This window comes from Sturnira hondurensis, unplaced genomic scaffold (genome assembly GCF_014824575.4).
Source record: "Sturnira hondurensis isolate 20B ecotype Veracruz unplaced genomic scaffold, ASM1482457v3 Scaffold0006505, whole genome shotgun sequence".
In the NCBI taxonomy this organism is placed as follows: Eukaryota; Metazoa; Chordata; class Mammalia; order Chiroptera; family Phyllostomidae; genus Sturnira; species Sturnira hondurensis.
The window spans coordinates 7080316-7095746 of NW_028079136.1; the positions used below are offsets into that span (position 1 = coordinate 7080316).

Here is a 15431-nt window from a genome sequence, read left to right on the forward strand (position 1 = left end):
GCATCTACCCAAAAAGTTGTATTGACTTCTCATCTTTACAGGATCAGCTCTGAACTACTCATTTAACCCAGCTGGTCAACCAATACATTATTAACCATCTACTCTGTGCAAGAACAAAAACATCTAAAATGTAACCCTCTCTCCCTTTAAATCCTAATTTTACAGTACACCTCAAAACATTCTATACCCAGAGAATTTCCTTACTGCTTAACAAATACTCCAGGCTTTGGCCCTGCTCTTCCTATAAAACCACCGCGGCACCTGCCATCTTTCTGCGACAACGCCAGACAAGAGACCTGCCCCATTCCCTCCAGACACAGCTGACGTCTGTCTGCTCCATGAAACTCTCCTCATATACAACCGTCTGCATTTCTTTCTCTGTCTCCTTTGAACTTCTACCGCAGCTCTATACATGGAATTATATAGAAATATATTGCAAACTGCATATGGAATTAAAATGTTTTAATAACCACATTTTGAAAGTTAAAGGAAAACAGCTAAATTTTAATAATATATATCCTTGCCCTGGCTGGTGTAGCTCAGTGGATTGAGCGCGGGCCTCCAAACCAGAGGACTGCAGTTCGATTCCCAGTCAGGGCACATTGCCTGGGTTGCAGGCCAGTTCCCAGGAGAGGACACACGAGAGGCAACCATACATTGATATTTCTCTCCCTCTCTCCTTCCCTTCCTCTCTAAACATAAATAAATAATATATATCCAAAATATTATAACTTCAACATGTAATCAATATTTTAAAATTACTGAACAGATATCTTACATTCTTTTCTTTATTAAAAGTCTCCAAAACCTAGTGTGTATGTTATGTTTACAGCATGTCTCAATCCAGGATGGCCACTTTTCAACGCTTACTAGCCAAAAGTGGCTACCGGCCAACATGCTGGACAGCGTGGTCTAGAGTGCTCATTTCCCACACCCTCTAGAACTTGCTTCTATGTTGTCCTGTTGGAGTCACTGCATGTACTGTCTTCTTCACTGAACCACACACTGCTCAAAGAAAGGGACAATGTGGTGTATTCATTTCTTCCCCAGGGTCCCTAAGAAAAGGTACTTAGTAGATGAAAAGCTTCAAATTCGTATAACGTTCTAGAGATCAATCTCTTCATCATTATTTGCTGATTGGGAACAGGTGGCTAGTACATGTTCCGTTGTCACACACAAAGCTTGCGAGACCCATCTCTGCGAGCGGGCATGTTGTTAAAGGTCTTGTTACCCCCTTTAACAGGTAATCCTAAAATACAAGAAGGAAAGCCAATACCCCAAAGACACCCAGGTAAAGAATCTCAGAATTTCAATCTAGTTCTATCTACTAACAGTCTGGTACCCCAGTACCTAACAGTGTTTTCTCCAATCGTCACTGAAAAAAGTCACAGAGTTAAGTCAACTGGCCACCAGCTCCTGCTCTCAGCTCCAAATTAAGTGCCATCCTGCTGAGACAGTCATCATCCCGTGAACTGCAAGAAACGATGGAGATGTGCGGCCTAGTAAGGCAGAGTGTCCCTGCTCCCAGAGCTGTCTTCCAGTGAAATACAGTACCTCCGACCGCCTGGTGGCTGTCCATCCGGGCAGAACAACTTTCCTCCTGGTTGGTGTCACCCTTCTGGCTGGTACACCATGCCCACGTATACCACTCTCCTGGTCCCGATCAAACACAGTCATAAAGCTAATTACTCCTAAAGAAGCAAAAAGTGTAGAAGACATGGAAGAGTCTTAAGACGAAAAAATTAGTTCTTCCAATATTTCAGAACTCTCTCCCTAATCACAAGATTCCCTTGTATGAAATTCGACTATACACAGATTTACTACTCCTAAATACCTTTCTATAATTAACTAATCACTGAGAATTGCAGTTTCAAGCAGACAAAGATTTTAAGAGGAAAAAAAAAGAATCAACCTGAAGGTAAAAAAAAAGGCACAAAGCAAGCAGAGCAGAAAATAGATTTATGAAATGAAGATTTGGGAAGATGAAGAAAGCAGAGGCAAAGGGCTACCTTATACTTGGGCTGTAGGAAGAGAGGAGACACTGAGGAGGCAAGTCTGAGTGTCCTGATCACCACTGAGGCAACTACCATAACCCTCCTGCCGAGAGGGGATGAGAAGCACCTACTCAGTGAGGGCAAACGGCAAGTAGGAGAAGGTCACACAAAGCCTCTTTCTCTCGCCAGCTTCTAGCTACTGTGTACCTCTGGGACCGTGGTGAGACCCCACAGGAAACACAAAATGGGGACCAGGAAGGTTAAGAGCTCTGAGTCATAAGATTAGAAATGCACCGGTTGCTAAGCTAGAGGGCTGCGTGCGTGTACACACACACACACACACACACACACAGAAAACAATTAATTCCCAAGCTATCCCACATAAAGTCTCTAGCAAGTAAGGAATGATGAAAGGAAGTAACACAGAATCCATAATTACCATTTAAACATTTGTAAATGTCTTTTATATGCTCTTCATCTGGAGAGCTGCCTTTTCTGCTTCATTTTGGTGAAATAAAAATATATATATATATATTTACAAAGACCTTTACAGGTTCACTCATGACTCCAATCCCCTAACCTCATTTTTTTTATTAGACTTTTAGTTCCTCTAAACAGAAACAACTTTTACCACAGGGGTTAACAGAAACAAATCACTAAAGACTAGGCAGGGAATACTATACATGCCAAGTTCACAAGAATTAACCATATCTTTTACATTGTGTTTCACACAATAAAAGCCCTGCGCTGCCACCTGCTTCCTTTATATTTTCAACTGACCACTGGCAAGGTTAAAAACTTTTGAGACTAAATGCCTACGTGAGAACAGAACACAAGGCATTATTCAGAAGATGCATAAAACATTTAGTTGAAAATGTATCATTAAAAATGGATAAAAATTCAAATACCTGTGTTGTTCCTAAAAAAATTTTTTCACTTAGATCCTCACTAGCTATAAGCCCTTTTAGTTCAAAGGGGCAAAACAAAACAAAGCCTTGTGTTTCTAAAAACAACGGGATAAAAGTGCAGAGCCAATAAGCTTATTTCAAGACATTTCCATCACTGACATGTAATTCACACTGCAACCACAATTGCAAAGTAAAGCTGCAATAAAGTTGCAAAAATATCACTAGATTTTGCTATATTTAAGAAGACAACACTTAACCATAACAAGACTATCAGTTTTAAGGTACATTTTGATCTCTAGGAGGAACATAAGAAACTGGTAATGATGGTCACCTACAGGGCAGGGAACTAGTAGGGCCAGGTGTTGAAGGAAACTTACCTTTCACTTTTGTGAAACCTTTTGAACTTCATGAATTTTATACCATGTAGACAGATGAACTATTTAAAAAGTTTCCGCCCTGGCTGGCATAGCTCAGTGGATTGAGCACCGGCCTGAGAATCAGAGGGTCACTGGTTCGATTCCCAGTCAGGGCACATGCCTGGGATGCAGGCCAGGTCCCCAGGGGGGGGGCACATAAGAGGCAACCACACATTGATGTTTCTATCCCTCTCTTTCTCCTTCCCTTCCCTCTCTCTAAAAATAAATAAAATCTTTTAAAATATATAAATAAAAATAAAAAGAATTCCTAACATTAAACTCAACAATATTTACTCATCTATCCACAGACACCTAACACCTTCTATGGATATTTTTTAAACTTTCCATCAATCTCTCTCAGGTTCATTTGTTTGTTTCTTTAGAGAGAGAGAGAGGCTGATTTGTTGTTCCACTCATTGATGCATCACTGGTTGACTGTTATCCATGCCCTGAGTGGGGATGGGGACCAAAACCGCAGCCTTGGCATATCAGAATGATGCTCTAACCAACTGAGCTACCCGGCCAGGGCTCCCTCAGTAGTCTCTAACACTCCCACAGAGTATACCAAAACTGCATTCAAAACAAATAATACAGTTTGTTCTAAGGAAAGACTATTCATGAATACAAGTTCAAAAGCAAGTAGAGAATGTGTTTCTAAAGATTTCTTTCCCCATTACTAGCCTATGGCTATGTACTTCAGAACCTGGGAAAACTAGATCCTTACATAATTAGAAAAAGCTTAACTTAAAACAATAACTTAGTTTAGTGTGTCTCTCTCTCTATATATATTCCAGCCTAAAAAAAATAGACTAACACCAAATCATCAACATAACAATTTTTAAAAAATGAGTTGCCTTCCAACAATCCAGTTGCAAATTAAGCTAGTACAAATTAAGCGAATACAAATTAAGCTAACTTCTATGGGGTGCAGGGGCTGAGTGCGGGGGTGAAGAATAGTGCAGCTGTAATTCAGGTAGGGAACCAGAAATGCCAGAACCAAAGCCAGAGAGACAGAGGTCCCCTACAGAGGGTACACAGTCGCCAGGAAAAAGTCCAAGGAGATCACAGAAAACGCAGGAAGAGGGAGAAAAAAATCAAGGTAAGGAAAGAGAGGCAACAGTGGTTCTTGGGGCGAGAGGTGGGTACTTCAGTAAACATCAAGAAGACACTGGACTTCCAGGCAACATGGACGCATAGGTAAACATGCTCTGCGCCTCCTCATACAACCACAGAATTACAAATAGACCTCAAAACAAAAAACACCCAAAGCCATAAGGAAATCAAGCTGTACAGCAGTTCTACAACCAAGGATTTAAAGAAGGCACATTTATCCAGATAGGCAGGAGGGGCAGAGATGAGGAGACTGGCAAACAGGTGCAGACACACAGTGTGGCTGGAGAGGCAGAGGCGACGGAATGGGTGGTCCCACATTCATATGTTGTGGATAAAAATTGGGAGGGACACCTTGGGAGCAAATGATCCCAGCCCCAGGCGAGACTACACACCCAGGATTCCAGTGCCAGGAAGATAAATTCCTATAACTTCAGCCTGTAAAAAGGAGTGGGGGTGGCAGCATTAGAAACTGCCAGATTTTCAAAGCTGGCACAGACTTAAAACGTACATAAACCCACCCCCTCTGAGGTTCAGCACCAGGGCAACAGCTAGAAAGGCAACAGTTCCATAGGGCAAGTGGAGGGCAAACCTCCAGAAGCCAGGCAGTGGCAGTATCCCCTCATGGAGCCCTCCCCCTACACAGAGCCACAAAGCAGTGAAGTGGGTTGTCCCACCCTGGTGATTACTTAAGGCTCCACCCCACACAATTTATAGGTGCCTTTTCTACAATAGGCCATGCTATTAAGGGAGTCAAGGCAGCTCTACCTAATACTAATACACAGAAACAATCACAGGAAAGCTGCCAAATTGAAGAGACAAAGAAATATGGCCCAAATGAAAGAGCAGAACAAAGCCCCAGCAAAGGAACTAATTAGAGGTACCTAACCCATAGCCCAAGATGGCCATGAATGTGGCCCAACACAAAACTGTAAATTTACTTAAAGCCTTTTCTTTGCTCATCAGTTTTTGTTAGTGTTTGTGCATTTAATGTGTCGCCCAAGATAATTCTTCTTCTTCCAGTATGGCCCAGAAATGCCAAAAGTTTGGACACCCCATTAAACAAAACAGAAAAAAATCAACCTATCAGATGTAGAGTTCAAAACACTGGTGATCAGGATGCTCAAAGAACTTATTGAATAGGGCAACAAAATTTAAAAAAACAGGCAGAAATGAAGGTTACACTAATTGAAATAGAGAAAAATCTACAGGGAACCAACAGTGGAAAAGATGAAGCTAGGATTCAAATCAATGATTTGGAACATAAAGAAGAAATAACCATCCAACCAAAACAGCAAGAAGAAAAAAAGAATTAAAAAAACACAAGGATAGTCTAAGGTCCATCTTGGACATCTCCAAAAGTACCAACATCCGAATCACTGGGGTGCCAGAAGAAGAAGAGTGAGAAATTGAAAACTTATCGGAAAACATAATGAAAAAAAACTTAACTTGGTAAAAGAAATAAGCATGCAAGCCTAGGAAGCACAGAGAGTCCCAAACAAACTGCACCCAAAGCGGACCACACCAAGGCACATCATAATTAAAGTGCCAAAGGTTAAAGATGAAGCCAGAATATTAAAAGCAGCAAGAGAAGAGAAGAGAGTTACCTACAGGGGAGTTCCCATAAGACCATCAGCTAATTTCTCAAAGAAACTTTGCAGGCTAGAAGAGACTGGCCAGAAGTATTCAAAGTAATGAAAAGCAAGGACCTACAACCTAGATTACTCTATTCAGCAAAGTTATCCTCTAGAATGGAAAGACAGATAAAGTGCATCCCAGATAAGGTCAAGTTAGAATTCATCATCACCAAACCATTATTACATAAAATGATAAAGGGACTTATTTAAGAAAAAGAACAAGATCAAAACTATAAACATTAAAATGGCAACCAATTCACAACTATCAACAACTGAATCTAAAAAAACAAACTAAGCAAACAACCAGAACAGGAACAGAATCACAGACCTAGAGATCATTTGGAGGGTTTTCAGCTGGGAGAGGGAAGGTAAGAATGGGGGGAAAGGTGTAGGGATTAAGAAGCATAAATGGTAGGTACAAAACAGACTAGACAGGGGAAGGTTAAGAATAGCACAGGAAATACAGAAGCCAAAGAACTATATGCATGACCCATGGACATGAAAAGGTGGGGGGACTGTGGGAGGGAAGAGGGATACAAGGCAGAGAGAGTGCAAAGGGGGAAATATTGGGACAACTGTGATAGCATAATCAATAAAATATATTTAAAAAACAAAATACAATAACTGAAAGCAGGTGAAAAATAAAAAGAAGATATGGACCTGCAATGACCTTGCGCTTGACAGCTTTAACAAAAAAAATCACTGTGACTAGATGACATCCCAAGATCTGTTTCAATAGAAGTCTCTGTAAGTCACAAGTGGTTTTCAAACTGTGTGCTAGATTTTTATCTGGTTAAGTTTAATGAAAGTCTATGTGTATAACAACAAAATAATACCTCTCATATACTGTTAATTATTTCTTTGGATTTTATGTTTCAAAATTTATTTAGATAGTAATTTTTGTTTTACTCAAAGACATGCTATTCGTTAATATTAAATATAAAAAGTAAGTTTTCATGGCCCTCAGGGAAAATATTTAATTATAGCAGTGACCCAAGCACTTTTATCTAAATGAGAACTGTACTGCAAAGAAATCTCCTGAGGTAAAAAATAAAGTTATTTCTAGAATGATGGCAATACACCAAACTTCTCACAACTTCTCTTTAGAGAAGAAATATGTAGTTTATGAGCTCTGGCAAGGAAGAATCAACCTCACTACTTTACAATCTCCAAAATATATACATAACAGTAACAATAATAATAATAATAACTCTCACAGATAAGAGACCATGTCTTTCTTCAAAATCTCTTTTCCCTCAGCTCCAGTGTTGCCTTAAAAGTGCTCTTATCTCTAATTTCTGGTCTCCTAGCTTCTATTTTCCCTCTCACCACCCACTGTAGCCATTCTCCAAGAACACTGATGAATCTCTTCTCTCCTTTTTCTGAGCCTCAACTACCAGATCCTCTACCAACAGCCCCACACTTCCCAACATCATCTCCAGCTAAACATCCACCCATCAAAGATCTAAAAAAACACCTCTACTTGATCAAAACCAACTATACCTTCTCTAAGCAGCTCCTTCTCATAACTTTCCCGGTTCAGTTAAATACCACTACCACCCATTGGTTCATCCACAGTTGAAATAGGAGCTATTTCTGATTCTGTCCTTTTCATTTCCCTTCACACTCAATCACAGGTTCAGGCCTGTGGACAGGAGAATTCCATCACTTACCATTTCCCCTTGTCCATCCTCACCACCTCCAACCCCATTAGCTCTCAGCTGGCCTGCTGCAATTGCCGGATCCACTCCCAGCCAGCATGTATGTTGCTGCCTAAGTGACTTCCTCCATTGCAATTCTGACCATGGCTCGTCACCTCTGAGAAACTTGAAGGCCCTATGGCATCTACCTACCTAACCTGGCACTCAAACCCATTCACCCCAATCTATTTCCACAGCTTTATCACCAGTAATACCTCTCTCTCATACATACACACAAACACATACCCATTCATATTTTATACTCCAATCAAAATAAGTCACACAGAAATTCCCCATAAATGCCTGATTAATTCCTGTCTGCTGCAATAGCTCACAGGGATGCCTTATAGTTAATAGCAGTCAATAAATATCCATCAAATAATTGAATGAATAGAATGGACTTAATCCTCCCCATTTCTACATAATCACATCCTAGCTTTCTCAGAGTTCATTTCAAAGGTTTTTTCATGAAATAATCCCACCAGTAAAACACCACTGCCTCTTTATCTAAAATTTCACAGCCCTTATCTTCTGTCCCACTCAACATCTTCTATCCAATAACATTTCTGTATTTCCTTTTCTTTTTTTAATTTCTGTATTTCTTATCTCTACTATCAGACTTTGTATTTTTTAAAGACAGGATAATTGTCTGATATCTATCTCTATATAGATACATCTCAAAGGGTTGACCATTCTTTTTATTTGCCCACCAAAATTTAAACACTTTGAAGGCAAAGATTCTTACTTATTTCTTTTACCTCCACCTTTACCATTAGCATAGGGCACAGTATCTAACACATTAAATGTCCATTACATAATTATTAAACATACCTATTCATTTTGTCAAAAATTGTGAAGGAGCCCTAGCTGGTGTAGCTTAGTGGATTGAGCGCAAGCCTGTGAAGCAAAGGGTCGCCGGTTCGATTCCCACTCAGGGCACATGCCTGGGTTGCAGGCCAGGTCCCCAGTGGGAGACACATGGGAGGTGGCCACACATTGATGTTTCTCTCCCTCTCTTTCTCCTTCCCTTCCCCTCTCTCTAAAAACAAATAAATAAAATATTTTTTAAAAAATTGTGAAGGTAATTCAAAAAGTGTCAAAATATTTTAAAATGCCTATAGTTGCCAGAGTCATGAATTTTAAACCCTAATTTGGATATGTAACTTTTAGTCTGCTAGTTAATGAAACAGTTACAGTATCCGCCTGTAATTGGAGGATACATCCCAAGACCCCCAGTGGATGTCAAAAACCACAAATAATACCAAACCCTAACAGTTTTTTCTACACATACATAACCACAATAAAATTTAATTTATAAATCACAGTAAGAGATTAAAAGTTACACGAATGTGGTTTCTCTCTCTCAACAACTGATTTGATAACCAAGATGGCTACTCACAAGTGGACAGTGTGTGGACATGGATATGACGGACAAACAAAATTCATGTCCGGGGCGGGGCTGGATGGTGGGGGTGGAGGAGGGACAACACAGCATCAGGTTTCAACACACTACTCAAAACGGCAGGCAACTTAAAACTTATGAATTATTTAGTTCTGGAATTTTTCATTTACTATCTTCCGACAATGGCTGACCACTGGTAACTGAAACCACGTTAAAGTGAAACCGTGCAAGGCAAAACCACAGACGAGGGAGGGAGGTTCTGTATGAGATATTTCCTCCCAGGAGATATTAACTCTTAAGAGCTTACAAACACTAATCTTTTTATGAACTTACCTTACATAAAGTGAACACACAAAAGGTGGTTGTATGAACACACGAATGAATGAACAAATTAAGGCCAAAACCCTATGCCTAGCCAATAGATTGACGAACATCAAACTTCAGAGTAAAAACAAAACATAAAGACCTAAATAGAAGTTTTTTGTTTGGGGGTTTTGGGGTTTTTTTTAGTATTTTCAATTCCAGACACATTGGTACGATGAACAGAGCTGAGTCAATCCCAGAGTCTCTCGGTTAAGCAGACAGGGAGAGACAAAATGGAACTGCACAGTTGCCTTATCAGCTATGAACTGGGATTTAATACTTCCTGCCAGCCTGCAGTCAAGAATCATCTGGACACTTTTTCTACCAGCAGCCATGAGGACAATTCCAAATGGAGTATGACCAAAGTACTAGACATCATCTCATTTATGCAATCAATTAGAATAGAAAAAAATGAAGAAACACCGGCTCAAAAGTCAGAAAATCTTGGTTCTAGATTTAGCTGCTACTTAGTAACTGTGACTTTGGGCATGTCACCAAGCATCTCAGGAGCTTCATCTGTCTTATCTACACAATTAAAAAGTAATCTGGGAGTATCTAGGAGAAAACAATACCATTCTTCTCTTGAAAGATCAAACAAAAACTGATGGCTGAAAATGTTTAACATCGTTTGATGGGGTTTTCAATGTATGAAAATTAATCAATATGGAAACTACAAAATAAAACAGCAAGGTAAAAGGAACCTATATAGTGATAAGGTTTCTTCTACCTTCCTTGTAAAGTGGTAAATTATCGATTCTAAATAAACTATAAAACGTTAGGATATATTATATATATATATATATATATACTATATATATTATAATTCCTAGAGCAATCATTTTAAAAACTATACAAATACAGTTGAAAACTCAGTATTAAAATGGACTACTAAGCCCTGGCCAGATAGCTCAATCAGTTTGAACATTGTCCCGATACTCCAAGATTGCAGGTTCGATCCTGGGTCAGGGCACATACAAGAATCAACCAGTGAATGCATAAATAAGTGTAACAACAGTCCTGGCCAGCATGGCTCAGTTGGTTAGTCATTGTCCTGCAAAGCAAAAGGTCACCAGTTCAATTCATTGGATTCTTGGCAGGGCATCCAGGGCATGTGCCTGGGTACGTGCTGTATGGGAGAAGCAACTTGATCAAAGTTCCTCTCTCTCTCTGCCCCACCCCCACCCTCTCTCCCTTTCTCTCTTTCTGAAACCAATAAATAAAAAATAAAGTAGAATACCAAAATATATTCAAATACTCTAAAAGAAGGAAGGAAAGGAAAAATAGAGGAACAAAAAAAGATAAAACAAAGAGAACCAATAAAAATTAGTAGCCCTAAAACAATTATCAATAATTATATTAAATGTAAATAGTCTGAACACACCAGTAAAAGACAGAGATTGTCCAAACAGATTTTAAGAACAAGACCCAACTATATATTATCTATAAGAAATCCACTTAAAATATAGTGGTGTGGCAGGATAGTTATAAGCTAGGGAAATTCCTTGACAAGTAGAAATAGGGAAACTGAGACAAAGGAATTCAACAAGGCCAAACAATTTGAGCAATTTATAGCCAGCTGATGAATCACAAGGTTTTATCTTTCCTAAGGACACATAGGAGCAAATGGTTTACAAATTCCAGATCATCCTAGGGCAGATCAGCCTCAGTCCTGGTCTAGACAGGCCTTGGTCCAGGTCTCTCTTAGCCAGCATTCTTTAAAAATAAAACTAATCAGCCCTGGCTGGTGTCACTGGGTGGATAGAATGCCGGCCTGCAAACCAAAGGGTCGCTGGTTCAATTGTCAGTCAGGGCACATGCCTGGGTTGTGGGCCAGGTCCCCAGTGCGGGGCATGCAGAAGACAGCCACATTGAAGTTCCTCTACCTTTCTTCCTCCCTCCTTTCCCCTCTTCCTAAAAATAAATAAAATCTTTAAAGAAGAAAACTAAACTAACTAGAAAATAACCCTGACCCCTCCATACACACATTTGGATGAATCAACATATTGAAGAGCAAACCTGGAAAACGAATGAATATTCTGTTGAGACCCGCCCCTGAGGATCTCAGGGTTGCCCCTGAGACCTCACCTAGGATAAAAGCCTCAAGAAAAAGGACCCACAGTACACCCTCGCTAGAGCACACCCACACTTTGTATCTGTTCTCATCCTCCTAGATTCTAAGGGTCCCCACTAGACTTCCAACCAGGACAGCAACGGGCAGCGGCAGCTTGTCCTGGGCTTCCCCCTGATCCTATCTCCAAGGCCCCCTTTTTCTCTAACTTTACAGTGAGCTAAAAGCATCCCTGTCTAGGCTCTCTTCTGTTGCTTCTTCTATTCTAAGTTCTTCCTCCATTTCACTTTAAGAAACATACTTTCAAACATACTTTCAAATCACCTGGACTCATGTTGTGAAATCAAGAAGTCAAGAACCCACACACTACCAGACGGCCCGAGGCAGACTCACTCTGGCCTGGTCCCCCTATCTGGTAACAGTGGTATAGATAAATTAACAGTAAAAAGCTAAATGCAGATCTAGCCCTGGCTGGTGTGGCTCAGTGGATTGAGTGACAGCCTGTGAACCAAAGGGTCACTAGTTTGATTCCCAGTCAGGGCATATGCCTGGGTTGCCAGCCAGGTCCCCAGTAGGGAGTGCACTAGAGGCAACCACACATTAATGTTGCTCTCCCTCTCTTTCTCACTCCCTTCTCCTCTGTCTAAAAATAAATAAATAAAACCTTTTAAAAATTAAAAAAAAAAATGAATGCAGCCCTGGCTGGTGTAGCTCAGTGGACTGACCTTGGGCTAAGAACCAAAGAGTTACTAGTTCAATTCCCAGTCAGGGTACATGCCTGGGTGGCAGGCCAGGTCCCCAGTGGAGGCCATGTGAGAAGCAATCACACATTGATGTTTCTCTTCCTTCCTCCCTTTCTTTCTCTCTCCCTTCCCCTCGCTCTAAAAATAAATAAATAAATAAAATCTTTAAGAAAATGAATGCAGCTCTATTCATGATCACCGGAAACTGTAAATAACACACATGTTCTTCAAGGGTGACTAGATTAACAGTGGTACATCCATACAATGGAATATTATTACTTGGCAATAAAAGAAGTATTGATAAATACAACGTAGATTAATTTCTAAGGCATTATGCTGAGTAAAAGAAGCCAGTATCAAAAGGTTACATACTGTACAACTCCATTTATATCACCCTGTGGAAAAAGACAAAACTACAGCAATTAAGAACAGATCATTGCTCCCAGTTGAGGATTAGGGGTGGCATTGAGGGGGGGACAGAAATCTGACTTTTGTAGTTGTTATACAAATCTATATATGCGTTAAAACTCATTGAGCTATACACCAAAAAAAGTCCATCTTACTATATGTTAACTTAAAAATAAGTAAAGATTAAGTGGATGACTTCTGTGTACCCTTCCAGAGTATGATTTTACAAAAGAGCAAGAGTGCAAAAGAAACACAAGAGGAATGCCAAATCTTACTGGCATAAAAGCCATTACTCATAAGAACCTCCTGATTACTGCAAAAATATACAAAGCAAACCCAATCTTCAGAAATTAATGCCCAGAGGAGGCTAAGAAAACAAGACATTCAGATTCAATATGCGTATATTCGAGAGTGCCTGTGAATGGTTCTTCTTGTCTGTTTCCATATTTTACACGTTCAAGAGGCTGCCAATTTCAAGAGGCTGCCAATTTCTTCTGGCTGAGTGCCGCTTCTCCTGCTTGGGGTCACTCGGTTTACAAGCATTCCTTTATCTATACCTTCTCCTCTCACTTTAATGATAGGACCTTTGGCAACCACAGTCCAGACTCGGCAGAAGCAGCTGCTTCCGCAGGGTGCCAGAAATATCAGCGCTCCTTGCCCGGAACTAAGGTCCCCGTGCGCCGCGGCACACCCTCCAGCAGTTCCAGACCTGAGGACGCTAGGTGGGGAGTTCCTCCTCACAAGTCACAAAGCGTCCTCTCCCGCCAAACCCCCCTAAAGGAGGAGGCCGAAGGCAGCAGGGTTCTGGGGCACTTCTCCCGTCTCTAAACTGCCCAGTTGCCTTGGGTGCAGCTGGCCGGTTTGAGGGGAGTCCCGCTATAGAAGTGACCCTTTGGACAAGTCCCTTCCGCTTCCAGACGACGGAGTAAACTCTCGATAGGTTCACTAAGGGAGCGTCCCACTGCCCTCCCGGAGTCTGAAACTTTGGGGGGCCCCGGCCCAACGCCAGCGCTGAGCTAGCCGCTCCATTACCCCACCCCGGCCTTCCCTGGCTCCAGGGGAACCACGAGGGGACTAAAGCACGGCACCAGCCCGAGGGCAAGAGGGAAGCAAAAACTGCCGAACCCCGGTCTCTGCCCGTTCCGCCCGAAGCAGGCCGCCGGGCAGCATCCCCGCCCGCCGCTCCCTGTGGTTGCCTCCCCCCCGGGTCCCGCTTCCACCCAGTCGTGGTGCGCGCTCCCGGGAGCCGCGGGTAGGGGGCCGGGGCAGGGTACCCACCTTGAGCTGGGACTTGGAGACCTTGCCGCTGTGGTCCAGGTCCAGTGCGGTGAAGGCATGCCAAATAGCCTTGAGCAGCTCGTCTTTCAAGCCCCCCATGGCCGCGGCCCTGTAACCCAAACCGACCAGTCCGTCGCGCCAGCCTCTCCCGGAGTCTGACACCCCTGGGCCTCTGCCGCCCGCCGCGCGGTCACCTGACCTCGGCAGGCCCCGCCCATCTGGCCCCGCCCCCCGCGCGCTTGCCCAGACCCTCAGGCTGCAGAGGGAGTGAGGAGTGGGTCGCTGGGTCCCTTGTCCCTCTCTTATGGTAAAGCACCACCCCACGGTCCCCTAGTGTTCCCCAGGCCAGGTGGAGCCATGTCGGTGCTCGCGTGCCCCTGAAACAAGAGCCTCCATCCCAAGGGAAAATATGAGAGTCGAGGTGAGCACCCTGTCCCGTTCCAGCCGGGTCCTCGCAGTGCAAAAGGGGTGCCCTGGTCCTGATCCGGGAACGAGGTCACTGACAGAGGAGGCTAGACGAGACCCCGAAAAGTCCCCGGGCGGGAGCTCAAAACCTAGCGCAGTCCCTCGAGGGAGAGGATGGGGTGGAGGATGGGAGTCGAGGAAGGGTTTCTGAGGGAAGTTGATTCATTCATTTTTCAGACGTTTCTTGATGCCTACTGTGTGTACAGACACGAGGTTTAAGGTGGGTTTAGAAGTCAGAGAGTCAGGCAAACTTTTCTTTCCAGCCCTCCGCTGCTGAGGGTCAGTTCACAACTTGGGAAGTGTTGGATCAGGGCTGTGCTGCTGTTCCTGGTGTTTCTGTGCTTGCATAGAAGTCTGGACCGACCCCAGCACATCACCCCACCCATCTTACTAATCAGAGTGGGCTGCCCTTTTAAAAGAACTTATCCAAGTTCAGAGGAGAGTTCTCCTCCTTGTAACTGTTCAACTAATACCTGTTAATAGTAACTTGAGCTCTTCAGGCTTCCAATTTTCCACATATTAAGTGAACATGGTCGCTCCAGATGTTCTGGAAAGGTTCTTCTCCTAGTGCTTGCATCCTAGCATAATAACTATTGCTGGATGATTCTCCACCCGATTAGGTCACCAGGCACAATGCCTTACCTCTCTGTCCAAGACCAAATCTGAACGATCTGGAGAGAAGAACAAACACCAAGAGTTTGCAAAAGGAGGTAGTTCTCAGAGAAAAGTTTGGGTTTTTTTCTTCTTTTATGTTCCTAAGGGCACACATATTTACTTTGTAGAAAAGGAAAAGAGCATCCATCCTGAGGGAAAGGGATTTGGAAAGGGCAGAAAAGGAAGGGACTGGTTCAGTGAGCCTGGGGCCAAGGGGAACATGGCAGGGCCGGGGAGGGGACGGCCTGCTTAAAGGGAAGGGGCAGAAAGAGTACTGTGGCTTCC

At 42.5% G+C, this 15431-nt stretch overlaps 1 protein-coding gene across 2 annotated transcripts in view; it reads right to left on the minus strand.

Annotated features, from left to right (window-relative positions):
* SWAP70 (switching B cell complex subunit SWAP70) overlaps nucleotides 1–14203 on the minus strand; it is a 74191-nt gene extending 59988 nt beyond the window's left edge. For both annotated transcript variants that reach the window (XM_037050088.1, XM_037050087.1), the window contains exon 1: nucleotides 14028–14203. In XM_037050088.1, the coding sequence (XP_036905983.1) occupies nucleotides 14028–14126 (99 nt within the window). In that variant the 5' untranslated portion in view covers nucleotides 14127–14203. The remainder of the gene's footprint in view (nucleotides 1–14027) is intronic.
* Nucleotides 14204–15431: the final 1228 nt, after the last annotated feature.